This window comes from Eumetopias jubatus, unplaced genomic scaffold, assembly GCF_037043125.1.
Source record: "Eumetopias jubatus isolate StellerSeaLion01/CBP00866 unplaced genomic scaffold, mEumJub1_p1.0 scaffold_15, whole genome shotgun sequence".
Taxonomy (NCBI): Eukaryota; Metazoa; Chordata; class Mammalia; order Carnivora; family Otariidae; genus Eumetopias; species Eumetopias jubatus.
Genome location: NW_028274821.1, coordinates 61,421,474 through 61,435,866, shown reverse-complemented (window position 1 = coordinate 61,435,866; position 14,393 = coordinate 61,421,474). Strand labels below are relative to the sequence as shown.

The following is a 14,393-nucleotide window of genomic DNA, read 5'->3' as shown; positions in this document are numbered from 1 at the left end:
CCGGTGATTTTTTTATTCTGGTATTCCATTTTTTAATACTATAGTTTCCATTTGGTTCTTTTTTTTATATGTTCTATTTCTTTGGTGAATTTCCTATTTTTCCACTTTTTTCAAATTATTTGCAATTGTTCATTGAAGCATTTTTAGGAGAGCTGCTTTAAAATTCTTGTCAGATAATTTCAACATCTGATTCATCTTGGTGTTGGCATCTGTCAACTGTCTTTTCTCATTCAAGCTGTCATTATCCTGGTTCTTAATATAACAAATGATTTTTTTTATTGTATCCTGGACATTTGGACATATGTTAGGAGACTCTGAATTCTACCTAAAAGTCATATTTTAGACTACTTAGGTTTAGCACATAGCTCCTGGCCCACTTCTGTAGGTTGTAGTTCCAATGATAACTCATTTTTCAGTGCCCTTATGGTGCTATTCTGGTCTGGTACATTTATTTGTTGCTGTTGGGGCTCCTTCTTGATCTCTGCAGGTGCCACCCATCAGAGCAGAATGTACATCCCTGGGCCTAATGCTGCTAGGTGGAAGGGTGACAACACATTAGGCTGTAGGTCAGAAAGGACCATCATGGGCCTGCTCTTTGGGCTGCTTGGTGCTGGCACAGCCGCCACTCAATTACTGCTGGTACTACCTGGAGGAAGGGAAGGCACTTGCTTAGGTTGCCTATTGACACTAAGAGACAGGTAGGAGACACCAGACCATAGGATAGAGAATGCCCGCCTGAGACCACAATCCAGAATGTCTTGGTTTTGCTGTCATTTTATAGATTCAATTCAAAATGGATCTTGAAATTTAGACACACAACTAGAGGAGACGATGGTACCTTAATCACATATGGGACCCAACCTGTGCTTTGGGTAAAGATCCAAGTTTTAACTATGTATTTCCTAGACCTCATCAAAATTGTAATAACTAGCCATAACTAGCATTAAATATATACCACTATGAAAAATTTCACCTAACTTATTAAAAATAATTAATTCTTTCTAAATATTCTAGTATGGGGGACAGTGCTGGGATTTCTGAACACTGATTTAAGAGGATATGATACAACAAAATTTATTTTATAAAGACACAAAAAGAATGAAAGAATGTGATACTGATTCATCTATATCAGGAGTTGGTAAACTTTTTCTGTAAAGGGTCCACTAGTACACATTTTAGATTTTGCAGGCCATACTATCTCTGTACAACTACTCAACTCTGTGGTTGTGCAAAAGCAACCACAGACAATATATAAACAAAGGGATGTGGCTTTGTTTCAATAAAACTTTATTTACAAAAAAAACAGGCAATGGGCCAGGTTTGGCCCATGGGTCGTAGTTTGCTGACCTGAATTACATTATAAGATTTAAAGCCATGGGTGCCTGAGTGGCTCAGTTGGTTAAGCGACTGCCTTCGGCTCAGGTCATGATCCTGGAGTCCCTGGATCGAGTCCCACATCGGGCTCCCTGCTCAGCAGGGAGTCTGCCTCTCCCTCTGACCCTCCCCACCTCATGTGCTTTCTCTCTCTCATTCTCTCTCTCTCAAATAAATAAAATCTTAAAAAAAAAAAATTTAGAACCAGAAAGGAACTTTGAGATCACCTAGTTTAACCTTTTCATTAAATGAATGAGAAAACCACAGCCCAAAAGATGAAAGAATTTCACTTATTCACCTGGCTAGTAAATGGCAGCACCCAAACTATGACTTTAAGCTTGCCCTTATTCTGTCCAATATTCTGATACACGGATGTATGATGCTACTGTATAATTATAGATATGATTATTAGAGCATAGTGGAATGCACAAATCAGTAAGATTTTACCAAAAATTTACAAAAGTAATTATAAGAAAGGTTTTCAGAAAAAATTGTAAGTTATGCTGAAACAGCATCTTAGAATAACTCGTTAAGAGTTTTTTTTTCCTGTGAGAGCTTTCAATGTGAATTTTATAAGGAGAGATTACCAAAAACGCAGAGAAAATATAAAGATATTCAGACAATGACATTTAGGTAGCAGGGAAAGTGGCCTTGTAGTAATGATGCATTTCCCTTCCACATGTGAACTTACATTAGATATAACAGAGAGTATTTCCTTCTTATCCTGAACAAACATTTTTAACATTTATTATCCTACGTTCACCATACTTTTCTCCTTTTAGCCAGATAAAGCCCAAATACCTGTTGTTGGTAGACATGGTCACATGCCTCTGCACTGGAACGTCTTTGAATACTTCACTTCCAATAGTTGTGTGTAATGTGTAAGGCGGCATTTCAGCATCAGACTTAACTCCAAGAGAGTTTCCTCTGTCTCTTAACAGTGTTGGGTTAGGTTTTTTGCTGATAGAAAAATCTGAAGAAATTCCTGGTTGTCTGAGGGTTGCTTTTGGTTTTCCTAAGAAGTTAGGCATACATAATAAAATCAATTAGCTTCCCAAAAGTCTAGTTTTCACTCTGCCATTCCCCTGTCCAGATGTTTTCTGTGGGTCTCTAGTCTCAGAACAGTTTGAAAGAACACGAGGAAGTTGCCACTACAGGGTTTGTCAGTGGGGGAAGAATAGATTGGCATTTAGCAGGTGAGATTCTTTAAAATGTGGCTTCATATGTTAAACGAGCCAGTTATCATCTCTCTACTCAGCACTCAACCCTTCAGTGGCAGCCACCTCATGCTGCTACAAATGCAAAATACTCAGTCCTCCTATCTCTTCTCCATCAGTTTAAACTCTTCCCATCGTCTAAGGTCTGGGTCAAGTCCCCCTTCACTGTGAAGCCCTCCATTGCCAGTCTCACCTCAATTGCTCCCTTGTTGAAAATGCTCACTATGGCATTTAGGCATCTACTCTTTTCTATTACCATTGAACTATATCTTGAGAATTTAGTTTTAGAATGATTATAAGTTCTTTGAGATAAGTGTTCAGTAAACTCTGGCTGAGTTGCCTACAACACCTTTGTGTATTATATAATTCATGGTTTTTTTCCCTGAAAATAGAGGATTTTAGTATAAAAGTATAAAGACATGATTTGCTAAATAAGGCATTAAATCCCAGGTTCTTGGTTCATCCAACATTTTGGATTAGGCTTTACCCCAAATAACTTAAAAGAATAAAGCAATACTTGGCCACAATAAGCTTAATTAAAATCTATTCTGAGTTATTTCACGCTGTATAATAATTTAGTAAGTTATGCTCATCATCTGGTGATGGAAGTCAATTTCAAATGGAAATACTAACTTTAGGATTCCCCCCTTGACATGTGAATGTAACAAACAGAGGTGTTTATCATGAATACAAGCAATGCTTCCATAACTCCATAGGACAATGTATTCATACACAGGCTTAAAATTTTAGCATATGAAAAGAACTTACCTTCTAGAAAAAATGGCATGGTTTTCTTTACTCTCATCTGACAATTAACTTGCCGTCCGGTTTTCCTTTTAGAACTCCTCTGACGAGCCACAAGCTGAGCAATTCTTGCAGTTTCTGTGCAGGCCATGGCATAGCAGGTAATCTATTCACGAGAGGCAAGGTGAGAGGAGAAACATTTCTCAGATTCACTGGTGCCTAGAGGCTCATTTTTTAAAAGTGGATCTTAGCGAGTTTACACATCCCAAATCAAACTATATGCAAATATTCACGTCTCTCTCCTTGATACTGTAGAGCAGAATTACATATTCTACAAGAGAAACCATGAATAGTCTAGCACATTGAATAATCTTTCCTCAAATTGAAAATTGTATTTATTCCTTAAATAGGTATTCATTAAGCATCTACAATGTGCTAGGTACTATGGGATTAACAAATGAACCAGAAGAAATCTGTGTTCCAAATATTATCTCATATAACCCTCGAGATATATTTTATTTCCATTTTATACATGGGCAATGGAGGCTCAGGAAAGTTAAGCAAACTTCCTGTCACACAGCGAGGCTATCTCTCTGAATCCTAAGTACATACTCATAATTGCTATTCGTATTACCTCTCAAAGACCACCCAATCCTAATCTTGTCACTGAAGTGAATTAACTGGGTGACTTGGGAAAAATCAGTTTACCTCCCACATCTTAGTATTCTCACCTGTAAAGAGGGAGTGGGCTTAGATCTGGGGTTTTCAAGCTGTTCAATGGCAGCTCTGGGGCCTCACAGTGGCAGTGGCAGAGGGGTGAGGGCAAGGCAGGGCAAGCTGAGGCCCTGGACCCAGTGGCATCTGCTTAAAACACAGCAGCTCAGCTTTTCATCTTTTGAAAAAAAACGGTGTGATATATAGGAGATTTTTTTCAAGTATGTAGGTCTCTAAAAGCCCCATCATAGTGTTAAAAAGTCTCTGATTCTAAGCTGAAATCAAGAACAGGAAAGCAATGAGGCTTTACATAAGCCAAGGCATACTCTATTCTTTGGCCCAGTATTTCTATTCCTGAAAATATATTACAAGAATATGATTGAAAGGAAGAAAATTTTACATACCGAAAATGTGCAACAGGGGTTATTTTAATAATCAAAATTTGGAAATATTAAAAATGTTCATAATAGGACCACAGGGTTGAGTAAATCATAGCCTAGTAACCATATGAGGCATTATTAATATATTAATTAATTCATGAAGACATTTGATCATTCACACATTCAAACACATATTTATTAAGCACCAACTATTAGGGGTGAAAAAACAATCATTCATCCTCAAGAAACTTACCAAAAAAAAAAGACACAAAGAGACTAAATAGAAAACACTGTGTCAAGTGCTATCTTGGATGTATTACAGAGTGCCAAGTAGACAGAAGGGGGGCTTAAAGCTGTGTGGGAGAATCAGGGATGTTGAAACAAGTTTTATTATTAATATAATAGTTAATTAATTTATACATGCTCCTTATAAAAACTATTACAGATCAGGTGAGTCTTCCCTTTGATCACTCTCCTAATCCTGGTTCCCTTTTCTCTCCTCCACCGCCTTCCCTATGCCACCAAACAGAACAACAACTATTACAAGTTTTGGGGAGAAATAGCCCAGATCTCTTTTATCTATTTACACATGCAGAAATGTACCCAGAAGAATGTGCTGTTTGGGGAGGTGGGTGCTTTTTGTCTTTTGGACAATGGTTTGTCTATATCTTTCACACTGTGCATTGGGCAGACACCAAGAGGTGAAACTGCTGGGCCACAGGGTATGTGCAATAAAACATTTCATTACTACACCAAATTGCTATGTTATACATAAAATATTCTTCCAGAGAAACTAAAAAATTTAAATAACATGATCATAATGATGTGAAGGCCAGAACAGTCTAGAGAAAGAAGGGATTCAAGACAAGGAGAATGGTAGGGATAACCCTGTAATAATCAAAGTGCTGAATGATCCATTAGGGATTGAACGAGGGTCCAGAAAATAGGAACAGATAGGAATGAGGTAAAACAATGAGAATTTATAAGTATCTATTGGCTTTGGTAACTAGGAGGTCATTATGACCTGGGCAAAAACAGCTGTAGCAGGTTTATAATGCATGGGGTATGACACCTGGCAGTTAGGTCTCCAGTACACTTATTTTGCTTGAGCGCTGAAGACTGGGTAAACTTTAACTTTAAAATGTTTTATTTAATGTGATTAGAGTCTTATCTTTACAATGAAAAGAATTTGAGGGAAAAAGTAAGAGACCTCAGAATCTAGGTTGTGCTTTGGATGCTGTTCTATCACTACCAGTCTCAAACCACGTAGCTAGTACTTTTCACTTTGACTTCTATTCTAGTTAGGAGATGAGAAGTGCCAGGTAGGCAATTAAGATTGGTTTGACTCTTGTGACATGCACAATTACCTTCTTACCTCTCCAGATCTAGTCTCTATCCTCACAACTGCTGGCACACTTCTCAGATAGGCTTCTAGTGTAGGGTAACCTAACTGCTTAAAGGGGATCCAGTCTCCAGTCAAGGATCTGTACTCTCCTTGGAGCCGGGGTAATGCTATTCCGTTCTTATGAGACTGTAGGACAGCTCGTAGCATTTTTGAAACCAGATCTGCTTCCAGCATCTTCACCTATAAGAACATAATAGAAGGTTACTATAATAGGATTCATTAGTCTGTGGATTCAAATAGATTTTCAGAGTGTACACGTGTTAGATTATCCCATCAACTATTACAGAATATTTTCTGTGCTATTACAATACAGAGAAATAACTGCTATGGTAGAGAAAAGCACAGAATACTATGAGAAGACAGGGAAGTCAGATGGGCAAAAAGACTAGTCTGGGGAAGGAAGGGAATTCTTCCCAGATAAGGGGAGGCCTGAATGGAATCCTGAAGGACATGAAGGAATCAGCCAGGCAAGGAGGAAAAGGGTGTGTGGGGTAAAGATGGAGAGAGGTATCAACCTCAAGTAAAGGGAACAGGAAGTTCAAAAGGCACAGAGTTCAGAGAGAAGTACATGGTTGATTCTGAGGAATTCCAGGCAGTTAAGTGGCTGGACATAACTGAACAAAGACTCTAAAGTTATAAGCTGAGGACTGAAAGACGTGGAAAGAGGCAGATCCAGATGAGACCCCTATATTATGTTAATATGTGCATTTTGGCAAATATAATGTGGGACCTTAGAGATATTTTAAACAGGGGAATAAAGTGATCAACTCTGCATTTTAGAAAAGGTAACTATTCAGTAGTGGGGATGATAAATGAAAAGGAGAAAAACTAATGAGTTGTAAAGATACTTGGAAATGTGGAGGACTTGAAAACAGCACCCTGGGAATAAACAAAAACTCAATTTAAGAGGTGATTAGAAGGTAGAATCAACAGAAATTGATTAACTGGTTTGCATAATGAAGGAATTTCCCAAGTTTCTAGCTTAGAAACATGGTGGGAAGTAATGACCCACACTGAGATGAGGTAGAACAGGTTTGTAAGAGAGGAAGAGAATGAATTCCTTTGGGACATATGGAGGCTGGGATGCTTGTAGGTCAGCCGCACAGATATATTAACTAGGAATTCACGTTAGAGATCTGAGGTGGATTTAGAGTTGCTGGCCTTCAACATATATGTGGTACTTGGTATCCAGGGAGTCAAAAATAAGGTTAAGGATGGACCTCTATGGAAGTCTGTCATTAAAGCATGGGCAGAGAAAGAAGAACCTATAAAAGGCTGAGAAAAATTAACCAGAGAGACAGAAGTAGAAAAGGCAGAGCTGGTGTCATATAAACACAAAGAGGAAAGAACCAAGAAGAATGGTATGTTCAAAAGTGTCATACACAGCAGACAGGTCAAGCAAGAGAAAAAATGAATTTTCATTGGTCAGTAACTGGCATTTTTCAAGATTAACCACTCACATTCTCTTTGGACTAATAGTAAATGGAATGGTGATACAAGGACAGAATGACATTCAAGAAGCCAGGAGAAGTGGACTTAGGAAGGCAAGCCGTGGACAACTTGTTAAAAAGTGCTTCCTTCCACAGTGCTACCCAACAGAACTTTCTGCGCTGATGGAAATGTTTTATATCTGTGCTGTCCAATACATGTGGTGACTGAGCACTTGAAATGTGGCCAGCATGACTGAGGGACTGAATTTTTAATTTAATTGGAATTAAATGTGGCTAGTGGATACTATATTGGACAGCACAGAATTCTAGACAGTCTTATTCTTTCTCTGGTTTAGAAAACAAAAAGGAGGCATAGTATACAATGCTAGCATTTCCCTCCTTTGTCCATTTTGAAAAGGAGATATGATATCAGCTTATTTGTGAGTGCTCTTAATTATAAATATGATACTCAAATGAGAGCAAGGTTTACATGGCAAATAACCTAAATACTCATTATATACTTCCCTCTGCTAAACATTAACTCTGTTCAAATAGTCACCACCAGCACCAACATTTAATTAATACTATGTGTATATACACAATGTGTAGTATAATATTATTTGAAAGGGGAATGTGATAAAGACATATATTGTAAACCTTATGGCAACCACTAAAAATTTTTAAAGAAGCATAATTAATAAGCCAGTAGTAAAGATAAAGCAGGATAAAAAGTTAAACCAAAAAGCAATTAGATGTAGACCTGAAACTATATACTACTGTATGTAAACTATCCTGGAATTAAAAAAAAAAAATTAGGCAAAAAAGGGGGAGCAGAAACAACCACCACCACAAAGAACAGATAACACAAATAGAAGACATGTGGCAAAATGGTAGATTTAAAGCCAACCACAGCAATAATTACATCAAATGTAAATGTTGAAAATATCTCAATAAAAATTTAGGATTGGTGGAGCAGATATAAAAGACTTACCTACACACTATATACGAGAAACAACCTATACACTATATACGAGAAACAACATAGGTTCAGAGTAAAAAGATAGAAAAAGATATGCCATATTAATTAATACCAAAACAAGGAATATCACCCAGGATAAGGACAGACATTACATAATTAAGGAGTTAATTCATCAGAAAGATATAACAATCCCAATGTGACTGCACCAAATATCAGTGCTTCAAAACACACGAAGCAGAAACCAATAACTGAAAGGATAAATATCTTCACAATTATTTGGAAATTCAACACTTCTTTCTCAGTAATTGGCAGAACCAGTAAACAAAAAATCAGTAAGGATATAGAAGAGCTGATTAACAACATCAACCAAACTGACCTACTTGATATTTATAGAAGACTCTACCCCAATAATAGCAGAATACACATTCTTTTCAAGAGCCCGTGGGGCATTCACCAAAACAGAATATATTCTGGGACTTAAGACAATTCTTGACCAATTTAGAATAGCTGAAATTATACAAAGAGTATCCCATGACCAGAAAAAAATTAAATTAGGTATCAGTAACAGAAAGATATGTGGACAATCCCTATGTATTTGCAATTTAATGATGTTTCTAAAACACCAAGGGTCAGAAAGAAAGCCTCCTTCAGAACAAAAACATCAGAAAATATTTTTAAATAAATGAAAACACAATGTACAGAGATATTTGCTGGATGCCGTTGAAACAATATTTAAAGGGAATTTTGTAGCATTATATGCTTATGTTAGAAAAGAAGAAAGGTCCCAATTCAGTGATCTAATCTACTATCTTGAGAAAAGAGAGCAAATTATACCAAATATAAGTAAAAGGAAGGAAGTAATGAAAATGAGAGCAAAATTAATGTTGAACTGATGAAACACATCAGTAATGACATAGAAAAGTTAAAGAAAAAATCAAGAAACCAAAACTAGTTTTTTAAAAAAATCAATAAAGTTGATAAAGAAAAAAAGAGAGAAGACACAAATTATTAATGGGATTAAAGAACCCATCAATACAGGTCCTATAGACATTAAAAAGCAAATATAATGAACAACTTATGCCAATAAATTGGTCAGTTAGATGAAATGGAGTAAATTCATTGAAAGACACAAATTCTAAAGCTTATTCAAGAAGATAAAAATAACCTTAATATCCCTGTATCTGTTAGAGAAGTTGAATTTGTAGTTAAAAACTTTCACACAAGGAAAACTCAAACCCAGATGGTTTTATTGTCAATTCTACCAAAACTTCAAGAAAAAATAATACTACTTCTACACAAACTCTTCCAAAAAACACAGGGGAAGGGAAAACTTCTAAACTCATTTTATGAGGCCAGCATTATGCTGATACTGAAACCAGAAAAAAACATTATAAGAAAAGCACAAACTAACATCCCTCATTAACATAATTGCAAAAATTCCTAACAAAATATTAACAAACCAAATCTAACAATATGTAAGAAGGATAACACATTATGATCAACTATGGTTTACTCTAGAAATGGAAGACTGGTTCAACATTCATAAATCAACCAATGTAACTATATCAACAGACTAAAGGATAAAAACTACATGATATCAATAGGTGAAGAAAAGACATTTGACAAAGTTCAAAATCATTTACGATAAGGACTCTCAGAAAATAAGAATAGAAGGGGACCTCCTCAACCTGATAAAGAATATCTGTGAAAAACCCACAGCTAACATAATATGTAACAAAAGAATGAATGCTTTCTCCCTAAGATTGGTAAAAGGACAAGAATGTTCACTCTTCATTCCTATTCATTATCACAATGGAGGTCCTAGACAGTGCAAAAAGACTGATTTCAAGACTTACTATAAAAGTATATTAATCAAAGTAATGTATTGTCAAAAGGACTGTCACATCAATGGAACAGAATACATAATCCAGAAATAGACCAACATATATATAGTCAACTGATTTTTGACAGTTACCCAAAAAATTCAATGGACAAAGTTCAAGAGTGCTGTTTAGCTTGAAAAAGCTAAAACTGTAAAATGTCTAGAAAAAAAACAAAGGAGTAAATCTTTGCAATCTTGGGTTTGGCAAAGATTTTATTTTAGAACACAGAAGAAAAAATTGACAAATTGGATCTCATCAAAATTTTAAATTTCTGCTCTTTTAAATTTAAATTTCTGTTAGGAAAATTAAAAGACAAGCCACAGACTGAAAGAATATATTTTTATAACACAACTGATAAAAGACTGGTAACCAGTATATAAAAACAGCACTCAAAACTCAATAAGAAAACAAAAAGCCCAATTTAAAATGTGCAAAATATTTGAACACATACTAAAGTTTACTAAAGTAGAGATGTAGATGGCCAAAAAACACATTATTCTTTAGGGAAATGAAAAATTAAATCCGCAATGAGGCATCACTACCCATCCACTAGAATAGCTTAAACTTTAAAAAAACCAACAATATGAAGTGCTGATAAGAATGCAGAGCTACTAGAATTCTTGTACATGTCTGGTGGGCTTGCGAAACAGTACTTTGAAAAAAACAGCTTGGCAGTTTCTTATGAAGTAAGAAGCATATACTTATACAATCCAAAAATCTTACATGTATGTCATTACCCAAGAGAAACAATTACATATGTTAATACAAAAACCTGTAATTAAATGTTTATAGTAGCTTTATTCATAATTACCACCAAATTAGAAACAATCCAAATGTCTATCAGCAGGTCAATGAATCAACAAATATGGCACATCCATGTGGTGAAGTACTATTCAGTAATTAAAAGGAACAAACTATTGATACATAAAACTATATGGATGACTCTCACATGATGCTAAGTGGAAGAAGACAGACACAAAAGACTATATGCTATATGATTCTATTTATGTAACATTCTGGAAAAGGCAAAACTATATGCATAGAAATTAGATCAGTGGTTGCCAAGGGATGGAAGTTTAAGGAGGGGATGGACTACAGAGAAGGCACAGGGCAATCTGGGGGAGTGATGGAGATATTCTATATCTTGATTGACAAACTATGTAAGTTTGTCAAAATCCATAGTACTATAAACCAAAAAAAGGTGACTTTTATTATATGTGAAGTATGTATCAATAAGTCTGAGAGAAAGAAATTCTTTCAAGTTGTGCCACTTTGCAGGCAACTCTCACCTTCTCATATACACTGTCCTGGCTCCCGGCAACCACTAATCTGCTTTCTGTCAGGATAGATCACTTTTGCCTGGTGTTCTTGAGTTTCACCCATGTGTCCCCATTTATCAGCAAATACTTCTTATACTATGATAAGCAGTATTTCACTGTGTAGACATGCCACAATTTATTTATCCATCTCAATGTTGATAGACATTTGGGTTGCTTCCAATTTGGGGGTATTATAAATAAGGCTGCTTTGAATAGTATAAATCTTCGGGTAGACATATGTTTTTCTTTCTCTTGTGAGAATCCAAATTCTGAGATTTGGATTTTCTAAAAGTTTAATATACATAATAATTCTGGGAGGAAAGTATTCTTCATTCTATAGATGAGAAAACCAAAGCTCAGGGAAGTTAAATAACCAAGATATGACAAGGTATATGGAAGCCACTCACAGGGATGGTACAGATTCCAAGTCAGTGAGACAGACAGGCACTCTAAAGAGTAAACAGAAAATTCATGGCAGCAAAAGATGACAGCTGCAGAGTCTCAGAACCTCCATTCCCTTTGGAGGGACACTTCAAGTGTGTTGGGTAGCAGCTCAGAGAGGATGGCTTTGGGACCTATATTTCAAGGTTGCCGGAAGTTAAATCTAAACTGTAAATTCTGGCTCTTATATAGTACACTCCCAATGTAAGAGACTTTGATTTGTAATGGTTCCTGACTCAACAGTCAAAGATCACTGAACCTTTACCGCACAGTTATTTCTTCAAGTAGGAAAAACTATAATGGAGGCTGGCCAGGTTCTAATATGCAAGAGGAAAAACCAAAGGATAACCTACTAACCTCTCAGAGCAAAGCCTCCCCCACTTTTTACCCCCACCTTTCCCACCTTCTTTCCTTCAAAACTCTGTCCCTCCCACCTGTTCATCTAGAGCTCTTCTGAGTAAAGTTGGACTTTGCATCTCTGTGTATCTGCAAATGGGCCTTGACTATGAATTATGAACATGTGATGTGTAGATATGATGCCAGGTGGTCAGCACACATGTAGGCATACACCCACTTGGGTGTAAGCAGTATACCTGGATCTGTTTAGACTAGATGGTTTAGGACATTTGGCTCTTCTCCAGTCAAAAGTACTATAAATTCCTGCTGAGAGTTTCAGTATGAAGGACTTATCCTTCACCTTGAGAAGGAGTTTCTACTGCCTCCTCCTTCCCTTCTTTCTGGAAAGAGCATCTGTTCCATTACCACCTCTTCACTGTGGTCTACTTTTCCCCGGCTACATTAGTGGGTGGGCAGAAATCACTAATTTGTGGGAGTAAAAAAAAAAATTCTCATAAATGCATTCTACTCACTAATGGACATCCTATGACTAAAATATAATGGAACTCCAATATGATGCTGGCTTGAAAGGACAAGTCTAATCCCATCTTAGAAGCTAACCAGAGAGTGGTTCTATAGGCTGCCCTATATGAAAGCCTTCCACTCCTCCCACCCTTGGGAGAATCACTTCAGACCACTTTCTCTGAGAAATGTCCCCTCTACCTTCCTAAGTTCTGCTCTGAAAGAACTGCCTGCCAGCAAGGATCTCCCAAACATTAACAATTTGGGGGTGCTGCTAACTAGTAGTTGATATATTGATTTTGATTTGATTGTTGGGAGAGACGAGGGATTGTGTAAGGCTGTGCCCACGCCTCCTCTTGCTGGTGTCTCCAAGTTCAATATCACTGTGCAAAGAGCACTTATTTTCCTGGGACAAATCCTTTCTCCTGGGGCTCTGATCCCCTTCTCTGTAAAATGAAGCAACTCAGTATTAGTGGTTCTCAGTTCCTTACCACCATCACCACATGATACAAGAAGACGGATAGGCTGACATTCACAATTCCCCCACTCCTATCTCTGTAGTGATCACTCTAGTCCATGCCAACAACACCTCTTGCCTGGATTGGGGCAACTGCCTCCTAGCTGGTCTTAGCTTCCACTTCATCTCTTAGAATCTATTCTTCACACAGGAGCCACACCGCTCCCTGCCTCAGCTCCTTTGGGTATTTGCTCAAAAATTACCTTCTCAGCAAGGCCTTCCCTGGCCACCCTATCCAAAATCAGAACTGTTATGCTGGCTGTCCAGTGTTCCCTACACCCCTTCCCTTAACTTATTCCACTCCTTCGCACTTACCACCACACAGTACTCCTTATTTAATTATACCATCTGTTTCCCCAACTTGATTATGAGCTCCATGAAAGCTGGAATTTGTGAGGTTTTGTTCACTACTGAATCCCTAGTGCCTAGCCCACAACAAGAGCTCAATAAATACTGGATGAATGAATGAGAAATCCTCCATCTATCTAATACTCCTTTTCTACTTACTAAAATAGAGCATAATGCATGTGAGCTATTAAAGGAATCATCTTTAATTTACTTTATTTAAAAACGACTTCCAGGGGCGCCTGGGTGGCTCAGTCGTTAAGCGTCTGCCTTTGGCTCAGGTCATGATCCCAGGATCCTGGGATCGAGCCCCACATCGAGCTCCCTGCTCTGCGGGAAGCCTGCTTCTCCCTCTTCTACTCCCCGTTTGTGTTCCCTCTCTCTGTGTGTCTCTCTCTGTCAAATAAATAAAATCTTTAAAAAAAAAAGACTTCCAAATTTTAATGATTGTTATTAACTAACTGAGACAGCCACTTATGTCACCAATCTTTGGTTGAGAACCATCAGGTAGATTATTTCAAGGCCCTTTCACTCTGAGCTAGTGTTCTCAACGAGTAGGCCCAGGTCAGGGACACAGTGTTACCATAAGTTCACACATCCCGATGAGCTGTAGGCACTGCCTGTATACCGGTAAGCATCTCACACTTACATGTATTCCTGTTTTTCAAACAGTGTGCATATACTGTTGTGATTCACAAACAAATTGATACTGAATTCACAAGAGCTTTTAGTTGCCGTAAGTTTTTGGAGGGAAAGGTGGTCCCTTGGACTATGAGACTGAAGATCT

The 14,393-nt window shown here is 37.3% G+C and overlaps 1 protein-coding gene across 5 annotated transcripts in view; it reads right to left on the bottom strand.

Moving 5' to 3' along the window:
- The window catches only part of TDRD7 (tudor domain containing 7), a 77,854-nt gene that overhangs the window by 58,315 nt on the left and 5,146 nt on the right, over window positions 1-14,393 (bottom strand). For 3 of the 5 annotated variants that reach the window (XM_028108651.2, XM_028108653.2, XM_028108652.2), the window contains exons 2-4: window positions 5,805-6,014; window positions 3,360-3,501; window positions 2,176-2,389 (exon numbers count right to left, since the gene is read on the bottom strand). In XM_028108651.2, the coding sequence (XP_027964452.1) occupies window positions 2,176-2,389; window positions 3,360-3,501; window positions 5,805-6,008 (560 nt within the window). In that variant the 5' untranslated portion in view covers window positions 6,009-6,014. Of the gene's footprint in view, window positions 1-2,175; window positions 2,390-3,359; window positions 3,502-4,066; window positions 4,228-5,804; window positions 6,015-14,393 lie in introns of those variants that run through there. The other 2 variants (XM_028108654.2, XM_028108655.2) reach the window with 2 other exon arrangements.